The 20,471-nt window shown below is 42.8% G+C and overlaps 1 protein-coding gene across 3 annotated transcripts in view; it reads right to left on the bottom strand.

The window, feature by feature from the left end:
* Positions 1-1,654: 1,654 nt before the first annotated feature.
* The window catches only part of DCAF12 (DDB1 and CUL4 associated factor 12), a 30,506-nt gene continuing 11,689 nt past the window's right edge, over positions 1,655-20,471 (bottom strand). For all 3 annotated transcript variants that reach the window (XM_027670344.1, XM_027670343.1, XM_027670345.1), the window contains exons 4-9: positions 19,837-19,897; positions 16,676-16,869; positions 15,535-15,600; positions 15,168-15,330; positions 11,927-12,111; positions 1,655-11,184 (exon numbers count right to left, since the gene is read on the bottom strand). In XM_027670344.1, the coding sequence (XP_027526145.1) occupies positions 11,026-11,184; positions 11,927-12,111; positions 15,168-15,330; positions 15,535-15,600; positions 16,676-16,869; positions 19,837-19,897 (828 nt within the window). In that variant the 3' untranslated portion in view covers positions 1,655-11,025. The remainder of the gene's footprint in view (positions 11,185-11,926; positions 12,112-15,167; positions 15,331-15,534; positions 15,601-16,675; positions 16,870-19,836; positions 19,898-20,471) is intronic.

The following is a 20,471-nucleotide window of genomic DNA, read 5'->3' on the forward strand; positions in this document are numbered from 1 at the left end:
TATTCCCTGGTTTGTCTTCCTCATTCTGCAACAGCGGTGCCACCAGCTGGCAAGCGCCGAGGCCCTAGGTCACAGAGATCAAAACCAAAATACACTCAAGAAGGGAAGTGATGACAGGCAAGCAAACCTGCAGCAGCTGGGATGGGAGGGGGAGGCAGGCAGCAGATTGAGTGTTGAAAGGGATAATGTCCACTGCCACATGTTTGTGGCGAACAGTGAAAGCGCAGTCGGCAACAGCATCGTCCTGCTGCAGGCTCCAGACCAGGGAGTGCAATGGATCTCATCCTGGTTCCACAGGCAGGAAGGACATGGCCACACACGCACATGCCAAGCACAGCCAGTGAGAAAGCACTGAGGGAACCTGGACTGTGTGGTATAAGGAGTGAAGACCATGGCCATGAAATAGCCAAAAATCCCTTCCAAAAAACAGAGGTGAGCTGCCTCACAGAACGGAGCAGACTGCTTCCTCTGCACTGTGAATGGGAAAGCAACGGGACCTGCAAGGCAGGTGAGGGGACAAAATAGATGAATGCTAAAATTAGTTGCTGGGGGAGGATTTGGACTCTTTATTGCTGAGATTTAAGCAAGTGAGGAACTCACTGGGTCATTTTTGGTCCTGACAGGCCCCTCACCATCTGAATGCTGTACTCGATGAAACATCTGAGGCAGGTGGGGAGTTGATACCCTTGGTTGCCACGGCCCTCTCTAACCCATCACCCTCTGCATGTCTCCAGGGCCAGGGGATTTGGTTTTTCTTTGCATCTCTCAGTTCTCAAACAGTTTTGTTATAAGGCTCAGTAGAACGACAGCATAGTGTTCTTATGCCTCCTCTTCCATCCACAAGTGCCAGTAATGCCTACTACTGGGAGCAGAGATGGTGTAGTTGGAAACATGATCTCCCACAGCTTGCTTACAAAGCTGCAGTTTGTCCACAACCATGGAAATCAGCCACTCAGGATGAGGCCAAGGGTGAAGACGGGGGATGCAAAAGCTGATTTTAGGCACAGGATTTTAACCTCCAGTGTAAAACTCAGATTGCTTAAGGACATTCCTCCTCTCAAAATGTAACTTTCTCACTTATAGCAGTGAAACAGGACAGCTGTACAAAGGCCTCACTGTCCTGTACTGTGAAAATATGTGGAAGTGCTTCAGATGCAGTTTTGGGATGCAAGGGCTTCCTGGAACACTTACCTGACTGTCCAGCTACAGGTATCTGTGCTGTCCAATGCTCCTAAGAGGTATTTCCTTCTCAGGAAAATAAAGTGGTTGGAAGGAAACTCTTGCCTCAGAACAAATGAGGTACCAGATAAAGAGAACAGGAAGGAGACGCTTTGAAGTGTAACAGTCCCAACTTTGCTACTAGACACATTTTCTGTGGAAGTAAGGAGAGTTACTACAGCTGTACAGAGAACAAGGACTGATGTTTAAGCCATGAAAAAAACAAGAATAAACTCAAAATCTGTACTTGGGATATCAATCCACTCACTGCTGAAGGAAAAACAACAGTTCACTGTGTTTCCTTTGAATCAGTCATGTCCACAGAGAGGCTGGACTGTTACAGTGAGAAATCCAAGCCCACTTGCTCTCAAACTGCCCTGGATTTACTTGCCATGGGATGATTACCAAATAAAGGAAACCATCAGCCAAGCCAAGACACTATACAAATACATTTTATTTAGAGATACCCATAGTAAGATGCACAAATACTTTCTGTTCACCAATTTTCAGATCACGCAACTTCAAGAAGTGGAAAAAAACAAACTGCAGTGAATTACAATTATCTATATAACAGGGCAGTAGTAAAAGATCCATTTGTCAGACTACAGTGTGGTTAACAATACTCAGATGAGAATGTACAGACCTAGGTATTTAAAAAGTGCATGGGGCATTGCCACATACACTAACATGCTTTTTCAAAGAGCAACATCTTTCTGGCATGTGAACACAGTAACCCGGTTATGCAAGAGGGAAAATTAGGCTCATAATTTGATCTGGAAACTTATCTATTAACAGTTTTCCTCCAAAGAGCAAATTAAGAATTATTTGTGACTGACACATGGAAAAAAATCACTATTATATTGTCCATGTAGTCAAGCAACACACAGATGACCTAAAATTATCAGTTCCAGTCTACACCTTCACAGCTTTTCCACAATCCTCTTCAGAAGAGTCCAGAATACTTAACTGCATGTAACAACCTGGCAGAAGAGCTGTAATCTGAGATCCAAGCTCTTACACCCAGGACAAGTTCTTCCACAAGAGAAATCTCAGTCTTCAAATTTAACAAAAAATCCATGTTCCACCTGCAAGCACATCAACTGGATCAGGTATTGCTCAGTTTACTTTTAAATTCCCATCTAAATGGAGGGAAAGGCAGGAAGCGGTGCTGGTCTGAGAGAATAGCTGCACTGGTTTAAAGTTGTATTAAAACACATGGAACCTAGACTCTTCCCTCCAGTGTCTCTCTCAAACTAAGGAAGTTCATCAGGTTACACTGCTCAACACAACACCTATTTTGCTTTCAAATAGGGATAGTGCTGAATAGTGCTTGGGAAAGACCAGCAAGGACTGTTGTACGGAGGATTACACATAAAAGCAAGAAACACATTAAATCAGTCTTCAGTTAAACTTCAGTCACTGCAAACAGAGAATGACAGAGACTGACTTTGCATTCTGCTTGAGAGGCACATTTTGCATTGATGAACGAAAAACCCCAGATTACATTGCAGCTTTCTCTGGATAAAACACCATCTAATCTCCTGTTAAAGGAATTTTTACAAAAGAAACAAAACCCAAATCAATTACAGTTCTTATACTTAAAATTCTTAAACTGCTCCCTCACCTATTCTACCCAGAGATACCTTTCTACTTATGTGTATGCAGCTGCTTTTCCTCCTTAAAACTTGTCTAAGAGACCCTTGTTTCTGTGCATTTTGGGAGTAGTAAAATAATTTTGATGCCTCACAGGTTGGCCCCTGTACTACGTTCAGGAGTTGAGGAAGTCAGAATGGTTTTGTACATTTGCAGTGAACTCAAGAATAAAAATGAGAAAAATAAAAGCCACCAAATTGCAATAACCAGCAGTACAGGAATCAACTCCTTCATGGACCAGGAATGACCTTGAAGCAAACCCTTTCAGACTGAAAGGGGAATGGCAGTCCAGGAAGATATCTAGGGCTGAGTAAAATAAATAGGGAGATTGTGAGCAAGGTCCCAGTTCAGTGAGCCTAAACAAGTGTAGAAGTTTCAGACTGCAGCAGGGCTCTAACAGGTGCCCCCAGGCTTTGCAGAACTGGTACCTGAACTAGTGAACCATGAGAGGACAGGGAACTTGCTCAAGTCCCAAGCAGCAGAGTGTGGCAAGATGTGAGCGAGTCTGGGATGACAGGCCAAGACTGGAGACAGCATTTTGAACAACAGTGACAGAGCCCACTAGAAGTTACTTATCCAGTCCTTTTCATAATGGCCCCACTATCACACTGTGAAAGATGCCCAGAGCAACCAGCTGAAGTCGTAAATCCCAGCTGGCCTGTTACACCCCTGCACTGTCAACAACCAGCCAGATGGAGGATGATGCAGACAAGGCCCTTCCACTCCATCATCCCAGCACAAAGCACATGGAGGTGGCTGGTGGCAGCTGTAAAGCACATTAGTCACAGTCAGTCATGAAAACAAAGAGACAAGTGCACTGGTAAACTTGAGTGTTGAGGGGAAGACTGAGTGACCACTGGGGGAACAGGTTCTTCCCCATGCCATCTTCACTCCTCACATCAAGAGGGATGAACATGAGTTTCGAAAGCTCTGGGAGCAACTAATCTGCAGTGATCTAAGGCATGATGGAGCAAACCCTCAAGGCCTAACCTTCAAACACTCCATTGCCAGCTCATCTCTTGAGTGTAGCCAGCCTTTGGCATTACTGCTGGTCAAAGTTCATTAGAATAACTTTGAGCACAGGGTTATTGTTTAGCTCATATCGTTACTCTTTTTCAATCCACCAATGATGCAAAAGACAAAAACCCCAAAAACCTATGGAGAAAGCCTTTAAATGGGATCAAGTCAGCAATTCACCCTCCTGGCTTTGCCCTCACTGAAACCTTTAGTTCTTTGAGTAGCAGCCAAAGGTGCCAGTTCTCTGGCTAGACCACCACAGATCAGTTTGACAAACTCATTTGGGTGCTGATACAGGGCACCTCCATTTCCTGATCCACCAAACTATATGGATGCAAGAGAAATTCAGCTTCTGCAGCGGTGGAGTCTCCACTTGCAAGGCACTCAGCCAGCTGCGAAAGTTTATGGTAAAAGCACACAGTGATCCTTCCACGTTGGGTTATAGGTTTTCTTTTTATTATGGACTTGATAATTTTCAGAGTAGGCAGACAGCTTTGAACAGATTGTTACAGGTGAACTAGGAAAAAATGGGAGAAGAGGAAGATGCTTAAAATAGAAAAGAGAGTTAAACCCATTTGTTCTACTCTGAAAAGTTACTGTCATAAAAACAATTTAAAGGAACTCTGAAGTTAGCAAGAGGTACAAAGAGAACTCCAGAGTAGGTCTGCTCTGGGTTACAGAGAGAACAAATGCAGTCAGCACAGGAAATACACATACCTTGGAGCTCTATGACCCTGTATTAATGTCAGTGCATCAATGACTAATCGTGCTGATTCTAAATACAAAGGTATCCTCACGTATCAGGAGTGCAGTACTGTAATTCAGTTAATTATGGATAGGCATGCCCATGGAAGGCCACAGTGAGTGAGGATGTGTTCTTGTTTCCATGCTTTTATGAGACATCATGTATCAACTGCACCATCTGCATAAGACATGGGAACTCAGCCCAAATTCCAGATGTTGGTTTGAGGCTTTTAACAAAGATACCCTTAGAAAACTAAGCCAAAAGTGTAATGTCTTTCTATAAAAAAAAAAATTTAAAAATCACTTTTCAGAGAGAAGAAACAATCTGCAAAGTAACAGAACACTAGGCCCGATGTGCAGACAGGTTGGTTACACATGCTATCTGCAATTTCCCACTGTTCCATTTGCCAGCTGCATCATAATAGTTTCATCTTAGAGTTAAAAATGTGCACTGTAATACTTGAAGAGAGCTGTTACTACTGCACTTGACAGCTTCTGTGGTAGTTTAGGATCCAGTGCCGTTTCTGACATAGCTCAATACAGAAACAAGCTGAGAAAGGCTCTGTCAGATGGATTGATTTGCAGGAGTTGTTAACAAACATCAGACCCTGGTTTCAGAACAAAAGCCAGCAAGTATCAGCAAGTCTTGATTTTTTTTTTCCCCCCTCAAGGCTTTGGATCTTATTAAATATATTGGGGAAAAAAAAACCCAAACATTAAAAACAGTTCACTTTACGAAATCCTACCCTCAGGCAACAAGTTAAAACATCTTGTGTATTTTGTGCATCATATGCACCACATGCAGCGAGGAAGATCCAGCACCAGTGTACACATGAACACACCAGCAAGCACTGACAGATGTCACTGGTAAGACTGACATGAGACCAACCAGTGCATTGATTTGTGTCTACACATCCTAACACAAATGGAACAAGTCACAAGTAACAGTACAAACCTGTTGCAATTTCAACACACACATCTTAGAAAAAGACAATGCATGTACCCAGCCCTAGGACAGGGAAAAGTTTGTGAGATAACTTCACAAAGATCAAGGTACCAGAAGAGGAAGGCACATTAACCTCTGGTTGGTCCGTTTAGGTACTATTTGGATGAGTTATAGTGATTTATATACCCTGAGACTGTGGGAGGCCTTGGAAATGAAGAGAGACCAGGTGGATGGGCAAATAAAAAGTACAAGTTTAATGAGATAAGAATTCAGCACCTCAATTTTCCCTTTTAGTAAGGGAATCTAGAAAAGCAGTTCCTAAGAAATCAATGTATTGACTCCTAGATTTTTGTCCTGAAGGCAAAAGAACCAACATCTAGAGACATTGCACTGTGTTGCAAGGGTTTGTATACACCCTTTCAGTTTCAGTCCAATGACCACAATTTGTATACAATCAAGTGTTGGTGGTTTTTATTGGGAACACAAACAGTCAGGCAGCCCACATATTCCCAACTCTGCCAACTCTGGCACCTGTTTCAAATCTGTGTGCACTTTCTTAGACCATACCGCTCCCAGCAGGATACTAGTGGGAAAGGCTGTTATGAAATGGGAAGATTCCTTTCTGCAAGAGCATTCTTTTAATTAGCCAAGTACCATATGGTTTTCCTAAAGAAACACAGCAATCACAAGCAAAAAGATACATCCTAATTTTATCACTGAAACAAGAATGACAGGGATATATACTTGATCTCTCTTAAGATGTTTCTGATTCACCCCTTTCAGGTATCCCCTCTACGTTTTTAAATTCCTCTGGAGTCCCAGGAGCCATACCAAACAGTTTGCCTTTCACTGTTTCTCTGGTGCCCCTTGCCCATCCTCATCACACAAAGTGCTCACCTGGAGGGGCAAAGGAGAGCACATGCAGGCAGAAATTCCTTACACAAGATGTGGCTCCGTGTTCTCCTTTCCACGCTACCTTGTTCTGGGTGCCTGTGCTTCAGAGACCTTCAAATAAGTTACTGAGGACACTGCAACAGTCAGAAAGGCATTTTGAGGTCACACCACAGGCTCAGACTGTGGGATGGCCAGTGGGGCACACAGGGATTTTCACTTGGCTTTAAGGTAGAAAGTGCGTGCCTGGCACGGACAGGAGTCCCGGGCTCAGCACAGGCTGGTCAGAGGATCAGCTCCACCTGCATCACACACAGCTCTGCAAGTGTTCCTTAAGAACAAGCTGTACCCCAGTCCAGTATTTCAGTCATAGCAGCAATTGAAAAAGAATTAAGAACATATCAGACACCTTGGAAAAGTGGGTTTATGGAAAATAAGGGTATCAGACTACCACAAACAGACCTCAGAGCTCCCACCTGGCTGCTTTTCCAAGGTGTAACTGACAGCCCACCTGTTCTTGGTTTCTTGCAAACAAAGCAAACAGGTGACCTCCGTGAAGGGGTCACCTTCAAACCTGCTCTGTTTCACACCTGCACCAGGTGAGGGACAACAGTTCACAAGGTCTGTAAGTGCCTCTCAACTGAGGGGCAGAAATTAAGACACCAAAGCACCACTCGACATAGCTGGATCATAACTTTTAATCTGTTAACTCTGCAGCTGCAAGCTATATACAAAGCAAGCGCTCTGGTGCAGGAAGAGGATGAAATTCTGGAGGAGAACGATCCCCAACTATCTTAATCCTTGAGATATAAAAAGCTGCCAAAGACCTGAAATGAAAGCAGCAAATATAAACCCTACAATGCAGCTCAGGAGCTCCCCTCATGAAGAGAGTCACAAGAGTCATCCACAATGTGATGTGACCTTTGTGGACCAACTACGTTCAGAAAGACCACTGGGCACTCTACCAATGACCTTAAAAATGGATCTATGAGGAAAGTTAACAACTGAAACTAGGAACAAACATCTACTAACTATTCTTTGGTAATTTACTCACCTTGAGCTAACACACCAGCAGCATTGTGATGAGGGAACCTAACAAAGTGACTCACTTCTTTACTGCAATCCCAGAAAGCGCCAGAGGAGAGCACCAGCAGTTCTCCCTATTAGACTTGACTGAACAAGGGAGAAAGCTGGAGGAATTACAGGAATAAGGTGTTTGGTGAAGAGGGAGAGCACCACCCTCATTGCTGTGCTGAAGCCAACATTGCAAAGCAGCTTCTGATTCCTCAGGAATGTCCCATCACATAACACCCAGCTGTTACTGAGAAGTTGCTACCCAGTGCTCACAAGCCAGGTATTACCAAACCCATAATTTAGTCACTGGTTTGATTACCTGTAATTATGAATACCAAAAATACAATACCCAAAGATACCCAAATTAACATGGTAGTCTATTGAAAAAAGCTGAGCAGCAGCAGGTTTGAAGGCATGTTATGATTTAAGTTCTTTTCTTTCCTTCAAGTGAGACAGAGTGTCTTCCCTCCAAGGAACAGACTGTTACTGTGTAATCCCGTCAGTCAAAGAAGTACAAGGACAATTGCACAGTTCCCGAGTCTGACCCAGCCTCCAACTTCTACCCAGTTTAAGCAAATTGAAGGTCTTGGGTACATCACCTTTCTCTGCCTCAATTTCTAACACTGATTGCAACAAAATATGTGACCGACCACAAAATTTTCTGAAACTCAACATCTGTATTGCTACAAGCATTTAAAACCACTGAAACAGGCTAGAAATTAAGTTTTCTCAGGCCCAATTTGCTTGTGTGCTTCCAGCACTACCTACTTTGTTTCCCTTTTTGGGGAGTATTCCTACAGCAACAAAGATGGCTCCCTTCCCAAGATAAGTTACTTTTGCAAGAAAGCACCCTGAAAGCAGAAGCATGTGAGACTAGAGGAATTTTACATCATTGTCCAGATCTGTCTGAGAATTGTCCAGGGCTTCCCATGTAGAAAAAAAAAGGAGGAAGAGGGCACTCACAATACCAGGCTTTAAGACCACATATCGAGGTACCTGTGGAGATCAGAGTCAGCAAGGAGTGACAATTTCCAGTGGCGCCTCTTTAGTAACTTAGAGACTGCAGAAAAAGCAGTCTCCATGTTTGAAGGCTGAAGCTCTGTCCATTCAAATACCCTTTTTTCCCCCTCATCAAGACCTGGAATATGCTTCAATCAATAGATCAACATCAGGGCTAGAATTTCCAGACCAGGAGTTGTCCTTTGGCACTGTAGACACGAAGTGCCTGTCTATTATCTGTTGTTTTCTGGAGGACGCTCAAGTAGACTTAGCTGTCTTTCTTCTTCAGAAAAACAAAACAAAACAAACTTCAAACCAAGCTCAAATAAAAAAAGCTGAACATGTTCCCTGTGACAGATTGATCTTACACAGTAGCTGCAGGAGTAATCCAAGAAATACAAATCCTGCCATACTAGACCAAGACTTGTTTTTCTCTGTATACTTCCACTTTTCTAAATCAAAAAATATCCAAAGCAGTAAGTTGCCGTCAAAGAACAATACAGGCACCATTATGACACCTTTAAAAGAAACAATGAACAACTCTAAATAAAATGTGCAACTTCTTCACTACCCCATGGTATATAATTTGCCCTTTTCGGAGAAAAGCCTGGCTAGCTGTACACACAGCATTGTGGACTGCTGCAGTTTAAGCAGCCCACAAGGGAAGTACAATTATAAAACACTGGAAGATGATGTTTGTGAAGCACCTGTGTCAGTGCTCAGTGCAAATTATACTTCTGGGACAGGTGCATATCTGGGAGAGAGCTCTTCTCTTGCCAGGATTTCCACCCGGACAGGAGGGAACTGCATTCTTTGGAGGATTTCCATGCAGGCCTCCTTGCCAACTGGAAATTAAGCTTGAGGCTCACTGCTTGGAATTATTGAAGAAGACACTGAGTATGAAGACAAGAGGGACCGCAAAGGCAAGTACAGACTCACTCTGGGCTGTCAGTAGGAACTGCAGTGGTAGCTGTGATCTCCACAGAGACAGGAGAGCAGAGCGTGGCCCAGCCTCGTCTTTTTCCTCAGCTTCAACCAACTCCCTGTTTGTCACCAAAGCAGTGAGGTCCACTTTGCTCCACTAGTGTCAAGGGAAAGGCATTCATCCCAGCAGAAGAGAGGGGCATCGGTAACGAGCTGAGAGTTTGGTGCCTTCCAAAAGGAGGAGCACCTGGAGACCTGCATTTTAGGTGGGTATAGAGTTAGACCACCACCCTGGGATGCACATGCTTCATAGCTGGACCTGAAGGGCACTGGACCTGTTCTCCCCTCCCAGTCCCCGGTGAAGTTCACAGGAGCCTGGAAGCAGAAGGCAGCAGGGGATTCGGGGAAAGCCTGAGCCTCTCCTACAGCATATGTGGCACAACGTGAGCTGACACCGAGCTATCCTCCTACACGGAAAGCTTCTCACTTGCATTAGTTAAGTCCAAGATGCACTCTTTAATCTCGCAGAAAAAAAAATAGTTTATTTATTCCATTGGCTTATCAGAGCAGATGGCCAACCAGAACAGCAAAAATGGGAAAAACTTCCAGAACCCAGCATAAAGAAAGGTCCTGGGTTTTAGGCAGTTTAGGAAAAGCTCATGAGCTACCCCAACAGCATACTCAGAAACCATGGCTCATCTGGAAAACAGGTAAGATTTAGTTCATTTCGAATAACCAGCCCCCATTTCCCCTCAGCACCTCTGCAGCCCTCAATGTAATGTCACTCTGCAACAGCCGTGCTGCAGAACAGCCTTTGCAAACTCCAGCTGTGCAAAAGCTGGTACCTGGGACGGGCAGTGAAGAAACAAAAGATCAATTTTTACTCCTGGCACTGCTGAAAACTACCATTCAAATACAAATGCACTTTTTAGAACTCCTGCACTTTGGACTTGATGGGCAATACCCTGGGGGAATCTGTGCCTGGGCTCCAGTGAGCGCAGCCCAAAATAACCATATCCCTCTATGTAAAAACAGTGTCATTAGACTTGTACTTTTAAAAATAAGATCAACCCAGGCCAGGGCCAGGCTCTGCAGATAAAGTAGTAGCTTATCTCTTATAAATACTTTTAATATTTTTTAATTACAAGTAGTCCTCACTCCAGGTAATGTAACTGACACGAAGTACCTGCATACACGCAGCCCCAAGACTTTCACAGAAAGCCCAGGAGCAACCACTCTATAAGAAAGGAATCCTACCTCACAGCAAAGTAGGGGAGGGGGCACATGGCCAAGACAGCCTAAATGGGGGGGAAAGAGTCATTTGGAGTAAATACAATAAAAAAGGACTTCAAAACCCCTTCATATAAAGGATCAAGGAGGTTAAAGCAAAAAACTGGTTCAAAAAGATGTACAAAAACTGTTGGAGACCAACAGAAAACTCTGCCAAAAAATAACTTGCGCTTAAATCAGGAATCAATGGCATCACACAATTTTGTTGTTAAAAAAGGAAAAGAAAAGTGGAAATCTGTGTAAAGATCAGCATTTATGAAGAGTTATCATTAGCTCCAGAGACCAGCGTAATTCCCATGAAGTCCTGATGGAAGGGGGCCTCCTGCCACAAAGAGTTTCGTTCCAGACGAGTCGTAGCAGTGGGTGTAAACAGCATTTGGGAAGTAATTTATATCAGAAAAATAATTCCTCCAGGTTTCATCATGGTTCTGTTAAAGGAAAGTTTAGATCATTATTGTTGCCAAACAAACCCAAAACCCTGTTTCACAAAAGCAGAAAGTATCTTCCAGAGCTTAAAAAGAGTTGTTTCCTCTGAATGCTCTTGAAACTTCACACAGATCAACTAAAAGATATCAGAGTTGTCCTGAAGCTTTTTCTGAGGACATTTAGGCCAAATATTGGAAGGGGGAAGTGAAGAGTAGGGACATCACAATGATATAAATGGTGATGGAGCTAAGTTAAACAAAGCCTTTAACTGGTTTATGATAACATACAGGAAACTGAACTCAAGTGCCTGCCATGGCATTACCTCAGGAAGCCACAGTTTCTAAAACTGCACACAATTAAATTAAATCTCTCTTGCTCTGAGTACTACATTAGAATAGCATGGCTATAAAGGAAGACTGTTTCTGTTTGAGGTTCTGAAAACTAGGAGTTAGATTACATTTGAAAATATAGAAATATAAAATCTAGTTCACCTATGAATCAGTACATAAGAACAGTAGTCAGTATGCCTCACACTCGGGCAGCTAACCTTCAGTACCCTTTCCTAAAGCTTTTGTAGAAAGCAATTCTGCAGCACTTCTTGCTTCTCATTGTTAGTTGTCGGTACATGATCCCTGTTTGACTGGGGCACATTTCACACAACAGCTCCCGTTACCACAAGAAGAACCGGCTCAAGCCCTACAGTATTCCTGTGTAAAGGGTCTCCTACAGTTACAACTTACTCACCAGCCAGCCTTTCCCAGTTGTCAGCTTCAAAATTTCACCTCCTCCTAATTTTTGCTTCGGGCCATAGCAGGCATGGGGGGGCTTTTCATCCAGGAACCTCTGGGCTCTGATATCGTAGAACAACAGGGAACCTTGCCCTGTTCCCACGGTGATGATGTGCTCATAGAAGCTCACCGACCGGATACCTGTCAAACAGAGAAGGGACAGACAGAGCAGTAAGGAAGAGGGATGCTTTGGCTCTGCAGGGCTGTTATTTCATGTCTAACACTACCTTCTAGTCTTCTCCACAACTGCTACAGAGCAGTGCAGACAGATGACACACACTAATCCCCTGCTCCTCTGAGGCCATCGGCTACATCGAGGGGGCACAGTAAGAAGCATCATCTTCAACAGGGCCCAGCTCTGCCAGATAAGCCATTTAGGGTCAAGAGCACCTTTGTTCTGTATGTAGCAATCTGCAATTTGCAAATTCTTTATTTATTGTGCAAAAGGTTTGTTCTGTGCAAGCACTCTACTCCAAACAACTCTTCAGTGCAGATTAAACTCCACCAAATCCGTGATTCTCCTTCCTGCACAATGTAATGCCAGGTTATAAACCCTAGGCCCTCTTTTTAAGCCCTCTTTGAAGTACCACTGAATTACAGCCTAAACAAGCATCCAAACAGGAGGGGAAAAGAGTGAGTTCTGCCAGCTACATCCACGTGCCAAATGCTGTCACTGTACCAAGTGGGGCTGAACTTGTAACATCCTGGAATACACCAATACACACATGGGACAGACGACACCCGGGAGCTGCAGATACAGCCAGGGAGTTCCCCCTTCCCCTCTGTACAGAATCCTAACTAGAAACACATCCTCATCCTTCTGCCTCCCCAACCTGATGATATATCCACAGCCACCAGCATCCATGGCACACACTTGGAACAGGTAAGGCCACACTGTCCTGCTCCAGATGTGAGGTGAAGTCTTGGCTGCAGGTTTAATAGGTGGGAAGCCACTGTGCAAGTCACACCGGCTGAAGGAGATTTACCAGATTCATGTAAGAATCTCCACTTTAACTCAGAATTACAAACGCACCTGAGCAAGCTGCAGACTTACTCCCCCCACCCCCAGCACATGGGCCTGGCTCTGGCAAACACACTTCAAGCCCTCTGCAATCAGCAAGAGCAGTCACTTAGAAAAGAGGAGAAAGGCATAAGAGTGGACCTCCTCTTGTTTTTGCTCCAGAAGTGCTCTTGACAAGCAATCCAGAAGAACACTTACTTCACAGAAACAGGTGATGGAGTATGAAGGCAGATGGCATATGCTTTTCAATGGAATTTGTTAATAAAAAGCTATAAAATGAAGAATACCTGTGGATATTTCTCTAACCAAAAAAAATTAAGTGATGTACCCACACTACTAATAGGATATTTAGAACAGGCTTTCAAAAACAGCTCTTCAAATTGGCTCCTGAGGGGCTGAAGTACCCCAGATTAACCATTCCTATCAAACTAAAAGCACAACCTGTGCCTAGAACTGATCACAGTAAGCTATCCTACATTTCCAGCACTCTACCACCTGTGGACCTGGACTATTTAGGTCAGCAAATTGAGCACCACTTCTAAGTGTCAGATCCCAGAAGGAAATGCAGATGCAGTGGTGTGTCCTACACAGGGAGCAGACACAGAGTCCGTGCTGCATTAGCACTGCTGCCTGCAGGACACAAAGTCAAGGGCACACGACACTGCTCTGCCACGTGAGCAGAGAGCAGCTGCTTTTGTGGATCAAGACCTACAGTCCAGGGCCTGCACTTCCCTGTACTGCTCTAAGAAAAGCAACACTTATAAGATGCACTAAAAAGCATTCACTGCCTTCTCATGTAGAGCAGACAGGGTTCAACCAGGGGAAAATCAGCCCCAGTTCCAGTCTTGCTAAGCCACAACCTTTCTCTGACCTGCTTTTGTGTACAACACCAGTGAACTGAATGGACTTACCACATTCACCAGGTGCACTTGGAAACTTAAAGCACATTCAGGTACTACTTCAAAGCACTTGAAGTCAGATTTTACTCCGCAAATCAATAAAGAGCCTGCTTTCTAGAGGTGCTGCACCATTCCAAGCCCCAGGGAGATCGATGGAAAGTTGAAACGCTCAGTATCTTGGGAATTACTGTTATTTACGTGCCTCCGCCACCAAGCCGAATAAAAAGATCCAGCTACTATGCAGCACAGAAAACAGCACTGAACAAAGGCTTTTCACCAGATGTGAACTGAAGATGCCCTACAGCTACTTCCCACACACAGATTATCCCCCCAGCAGGGACGGTCACATACTCGAGGCAGAATCTTTCAGCCACCACTGGCAGCAAGTCAGGACAAGGCGTGTTGCTGGTAGGATGTTGAGGTGACCTTCCCTGACATGACAGATACTTCTCCCGTACATCAAAGAAGCAGACCCTGACATTGATCTACACAAGATTGTTCTGCAACTGCATAAATAAAATTTTCCTAAATTCTTGCCTACATACATCCTGGTCTGGTAACTTGCCCGATGAAGAGATGGATGCCAAAGCCAAGCTAAATAAGGACTGCAATTTATTAGTCTGGGATTAATATGGCACAGTGCCTTCTCATGCCTGACAATATAAGGGTAAGGTAAGAAGTTTATGGAACCATGGACCCTGCAAGCCCTCAGGCCCGGCCTGATGAGAGGTTCAATTGCACATACTGCATTCTTGTGAGAAAAGGAAAAAGCAGTCAAATCACACTGAAAATCAGGAGTCTCACTCATGGCTTTAAAATGACAAAGCAAGCATTCCCTCACAGTACAGACTCCCAATATGATAGCAGAGAGCAGACAACACGCCTTCTTTCCCAAAGAAAAATGCAAGAACAGTATAAAGAGCGGCAAAAAGACTAGATTTGGTCCGAGATGAATTAAAATAGACTAAGACACAGTAAAAAATATGCTGACGTAAAATGCACACTTTTAAAAGTCCAGTAATATTCAAATGGGTTACAATTTAGTTGATCACAAAGGCACTGATATTGCCCTTCACTAGATTTCAGAGCTGCTGTCACATCTGGTGTTGGTTGCTCAAGGAATACTGTCATAAAAGCAAAACCGATATACACACTATTAATTATTCAGTCTATCACAGGAAAAACCCTTCCTGTTAATTAAAAGCTTGACTTACTGCAGTCCTAACAGCTCCTTCTGCAAGAAAATAATTTGAAGCACCTTTTGACAGGTTTCTTACCACTGCCTCGTTCTTTGGAACAGACGGATTTAACGTTGTGGGAAGGCTGCCTTGGGTCCAGGAAGGAGACATGTGCCTGTGATCCTACTGCATACACTGACCACTCCTGACCATAAGCCAAACACACGTTCTCCCTGCAGTATGGCAACTTTGTGGAAAGTAACTGGAAAGAGAAAACATAAAAATCAATCCGTTACAAGAGTAGGATTTTAAAAGAACAACTCTGTAAGCTATGTTCAAGGAGGTTGCAGTGAAAAAAAACCCAAAATGCAGCTGAAAAATAAGTTGACTGCAAAAATATAACCTGACCCAGAGAAAGAAAAACTGAAAGCAATGGGGTGCCTTATCTGAACAAGCAGAAAAGCACCTTTGATAATGTGAGCTCTGCCTTCCAAAGATGAAAATACCCATCCAGGGACACTGCTCCCAGCTCCTATTAAAAGGAGAAAGGAAAAAAAAAAAGAGTTAGCTTCTGTATTATAGATATCCTTACAAACTCACTCTCAACTAGGCAAGTTGCACACTCTGGATTGAACTCATCCACAATCCTGTGCAGGCTTTATCAAGATACATTTTCATTTTAAAGTTGTCTTTATAGAATACAATACGGTACAAAGATGGCAGGTAGACTAACAGTTAACAAAAGAGTAAATATGAAATAATAACTTTCAAAACCATAAATGTTGTTAGACAATTAAATAGTGAATTATTAGACAGTACAAGCTAGAGTTGACATGACGCTTCAGCAGGTCCCACATTGATTCTAACCCTGAAGCACTATAGGCACTATACTGAAAAAGCTACATGAAATCTCCATCCCAGAGTAGTAACTAACTAAAGTAGCTACTGTGAAAAATACAGCCTACAGGAGCACTGTGCTTCTGAGAGCACACCACCTTTGCTTCAGACCTTCTCTGTTCTTTGAGGGAAGGAAAAACAAAAGTAGTGGAGGATGAATTGCTACTCCCACTAGTAACAACGGGAGATCAGCATGAGGGAGGTTAGCGTTTAGCATTGGCCAAATACCAACAAAATCACACCAAAGCAAGCACTGGTGCCTGCCCTGTGAGTCAGGCACCTCACCTGCTGAGCAATCCAGAAAGGATTCAAACATCAAAACAGGAACTGCTAAGAGTAAGCTGGTCTTTGCAAAGGGGGAAGGAAAGCAGCAAGAGCACTCAAGAATTGAGGATTCAAGCTGCAAGAGACATTTTGGTGTTTTATTTGCTTCTTGCAAATACTCCTTGTCTCCCCTGCTTAGGATGCAAGTCTAAAATCAAACCCACAGGAAAATTGTGCCTTCTGAAAACATCTCTTTTCTTTTTCTCCTGGATTCTCCCATTCACTCGGGCAGAAGCAAACATAGCAGGTGAAGACAACGCGAAAGAATCAGAGAAAAAATATATTAGCTTGCTTCTCCAGCATATTCAGTTTAGATTACTTTGTTCTTTTTCTAATACATAGGGACAGTTTTGGGACTTCTCAACCGCCTTACTCATCTTACTGACCTTGTTCTTATTGTTGAAGGCCAGTGCTCGGACTTTGCAGTTGTCAGGATTGGTGTTCTCCTTGGGGATGTCCTTCAGAGCACTGTGTGTTATGTGGGCATAGACAGGAACTTGAGAGAGGTTATGCCTGGCATCACTTTTGGACAACACATCCTCTGTGACTTCCCAGAGACCCATTGAACCATCCCGGGAACCTGATCAAATAGTCCATAAATAAACAGTCCATTTCACATACACAAAGCTCCCCTCTTTAAAAAGAAGAAACAGTAGAGTCTGAAAGAAAGGATACTATTAATTTAATCTAACTGAACACACTGTTGGTGCCTATGTATTAATTAACAAAAATGTGATTTTACTGAGCTCTAAAATTCATAATGTTTGAACTCATTATCAGCTGTTTGTCTACAGAGCTTCCAAGCAGCTGGATCACCTCATCTGTTTTCAAACTGATTAGGGTGCAACAAAAACCACAACCCTGTACAAGAATCACCATTAGAGATTCACACATAGAACAACTTGACTCAGAAGTGACTGAATAGCCTTTGGGTTCAGCCTGAGCCTGGCTTACCAAGGCTGAGATCAACAGCCTGCTAAACCAATGCAAAAAAACCTCCAAAACTCAGTTGGATTTATGCCTATTTGGGTTAATTTGATTTCTATCAGTATCCTTATGGATAAGCACACAGTCATTCGTAAGCTGAACAGAAACAGCTATTTCAGAGCACAGTTTGTACCACTTTGAATGAAATCTATTTAAAAAATTATTTTGCTAAAATGGGCCACTTGTTTAAAGAATGTAACATAGGAATTGAGGTTAAACAAGCAAGAACTCATTTTACTTTTTTTTACTGAATTTGATGACATTAATCCAAAATATGAATCACTAACAGTAACAATATTGGATGAAGAAAGCTGAATGTCTTTGGTTTACAGATCAACACAGTCTTAATCCAAGACCTTATACCCATTGCTTCTGGTGTTCAGGCAACTCACTTCCATCTAAGTCAGCTCTGACAGATACCTCAATTTCTTCTCCACATAATGTGAAAAATATATGCCTCCTTCTGTCAAAGGGAATTCATAATTAAGATGCCAGAAAAGACTAAGTATTTACACCAGACTATGAAATTTACTGTCTCTGCTACATCACAGAGAAAAAGCTGCAAAGACAGTTAAGCAGAACACCTTGTTGCAACATGAGTTATCCAGCACAGGAGAAGTGGCTTTGCTCCCTCATGGATGGATTGAGGCTTTTGGCACTATCACCTACTACAGACAAACACAAAAGGAGTATCCTAATGCAGCAGGCAGCATGTGACACAACATCCTGCCACTCCATTATATGCCATTGGTTTCAATGGCAGCTAATCTTGTTAGTTATGGAGGTTGAACACCCAGCAGAAGAATTTCTGAAGGTCTTGATGTACCTTAGGAAGAAGCTGTCCCTGTTAACAGCCCTGTAGTTTCCCCTGGCAGGGGAAAAGGCCCATGTATGTTGTTCGACCGGTTAGCCCTGAAGCCAAGCAGAGTATCATTTGCTTCCCTAAGCTCATGACATCCTGGGGATTATTCATCTCATCCAGAGCTTTTGCCATGGAAATCTTTTTGCCCAGCCAGCACAGCTGGCTGTTGTATTCTTCCTCAGCTTTGGCTGCTTAGTCAAGAGTTTGACTTACAGACTAGACTTACGGACTACTGAAATAGACTGCTGAAGGTTTTAGAGTCCTGCCTTGTTCTTGTTGAAGTTAAAACAAGCCCCTAGTCCTCATTCAACAGCTTTGACTACACTGAGAAAGGCATTGCCCAACCTCTTAACCAGATGGGTGTGATCTGCCATGGGACCAAAGGACTTTTTTCTTCCTGTGGCACTTAACTTGCCTCAAGAAAGTAACAAAAAATTTGCATCTAGTTTTTTAAATCAGATAAAAGAATTTGCTGTATCCTCGATGTCTGAAGTTCAAGTATTTCTACTCCGCACTTTCAGATACAGATGGAGTTGAAATCCATAAGATTAAAACCATGTCAGAAGTTCACTGTCTTTTCTGTCTCTTAATTAGGACTGTCTGTAAGCTCCGAAGAGATCGGTTTAGCAACCAGTCTTGCTTAATTGCTTTCAACAAGTTTTCCCTGGTGTCTCAGATCTGGAGACTGGAAGCTACATCCTGCCTGCTGTAAGGACCACACAGCAGAGAACACAGCAGCCTTCTACTCACACATCCACCCCTGACCTTCGCAAACACTGGGAGCTGTGCATTCCATTGGGTCCTTGTCCTTCCCTTGGATATCTGTAATCATCTTCAAGCTTACTAGCTGATAGTGCGGGGGTTTTTATGTAGATATTTGGGGTAGAGACTTGCAAGGATCAACTTTCATGTTAAATTCAAAAATCAAATTCCAGGATTAACTTTTTCATTTTGGAAAACAAAACTTCCACTGAACTACACTAACAATTCAAGGACTAGACTTTTGTATAAGACTGCTATGATTTTCTGTCACCTGCAGTTCAACAACTCTGTGTGCAGAACACTACTACACCCTGTCAGCACAGAAAAGCAGTGAACTACTAAATTAATGCAACAGCCTATTATTATTGCTGCCTTTATCTAACTTTATGAAGTTACACTGATTATCCAATTAGTTACTAAACAGTCAGTAACTGAGTTTTTCTATTACAGCCTTCTGTAACAATTGCCTTAGTGTAAGTGCACATGTACATACACATATATACACACACACAACTGTACTGATAGCATGACAAAAGAGAGTTTAATTAGTCTTTCACATGACTTCAGGAAACTGATTTTGCTCTGCAGTATTCCAAAGTTATCAACTGATAATTAAAACTCCTCTTGAAATTAGTCCTCTTATGTGGAACCCTTTCCTGTAACTCGTTGTGTTTAAAGATCCCCTCATGGCAACACCTACTAGAAACACAGGAATATTCTCTCTGATACTAGAAAAATCAAATCTAGATCAAGTGTTTAAATAGCCTCGGTAGTTTTAAGTGGTTTCAACTGCTGTGACAGAGGTGCTTTCTGAAGACTCATAAAATGTCGTAATTCAGCATAAAGTTCTGGAGAGGAGGAAAGTTTAAAACACAAAAGGAAAGGCAAAACCCCCACCAACCAACCAGAAAAACAGAAGAAGAAATTTGACTTTACCAGAAACAGCCATAGTATCACTGATCCATGCAATTGAAAATATCCAGTCCTTATGTCCATCCTAAAAGAAGAAAGACAGATTTTTCTGTGCCATAATACTCCAGAGTAGTCTCAAAGCAGATAAATGTTCTCCACTTGGATTTTTAGTACAAATTCAGAAGGACAGACCAACACTAAAAAAAGGTTACAGTATCAAGCTGGAGCAGCTTAAGTACCCACCAGTAACTTTGACTTTTTGGGTTTTGAAGTGTATAACTAATGGAGAGCAATCGGGTGTTGGAAAAACAGGCCTCTGACGAAGGACAAACTGACCCCAGTTCTAAGGACTATGATTTTCCATTTTGAAAGCAGCATTCTGTACTTCTGCAAGTGCACATCCTAATATAAAAAGTAACCAAAATCTTGTGTTTATGATACATGACCTACAGATAAATTTTTCAAGCCTATTATTTCAAGAATCTCTTCTTTAGGAAGTGAAAAACCTGTGTGGGGGGAAAAAAAGCCCATAAGGCTCTAGTACTGTTGGAAAAGATAAAAGGTCATGTAAATGAAGAGCAAGTCATGCAAATCTTCAGAGTCAGGCCTTGCTGCAGCTGGTTATCTGCTGCTGCAGAACTCTGACCCGACCTCTGCTG

The sequence above is a fragment of the Neopelma chrysocephalum genome, unplaced genomic scaffold (genome assembly GCF_003984885.1).
Source record: "Neopelma chrysocephalum unplaced genomic scaffold, ASM398488v2 Primary Assembly neopelma1_96845, whole genome shotgun sequence".
NCBI lineage: Eukaryota > Metazoa > Chordata > Aves > Passeriformes > Pipridae > Neopelma > Neopelma chrysocephalum.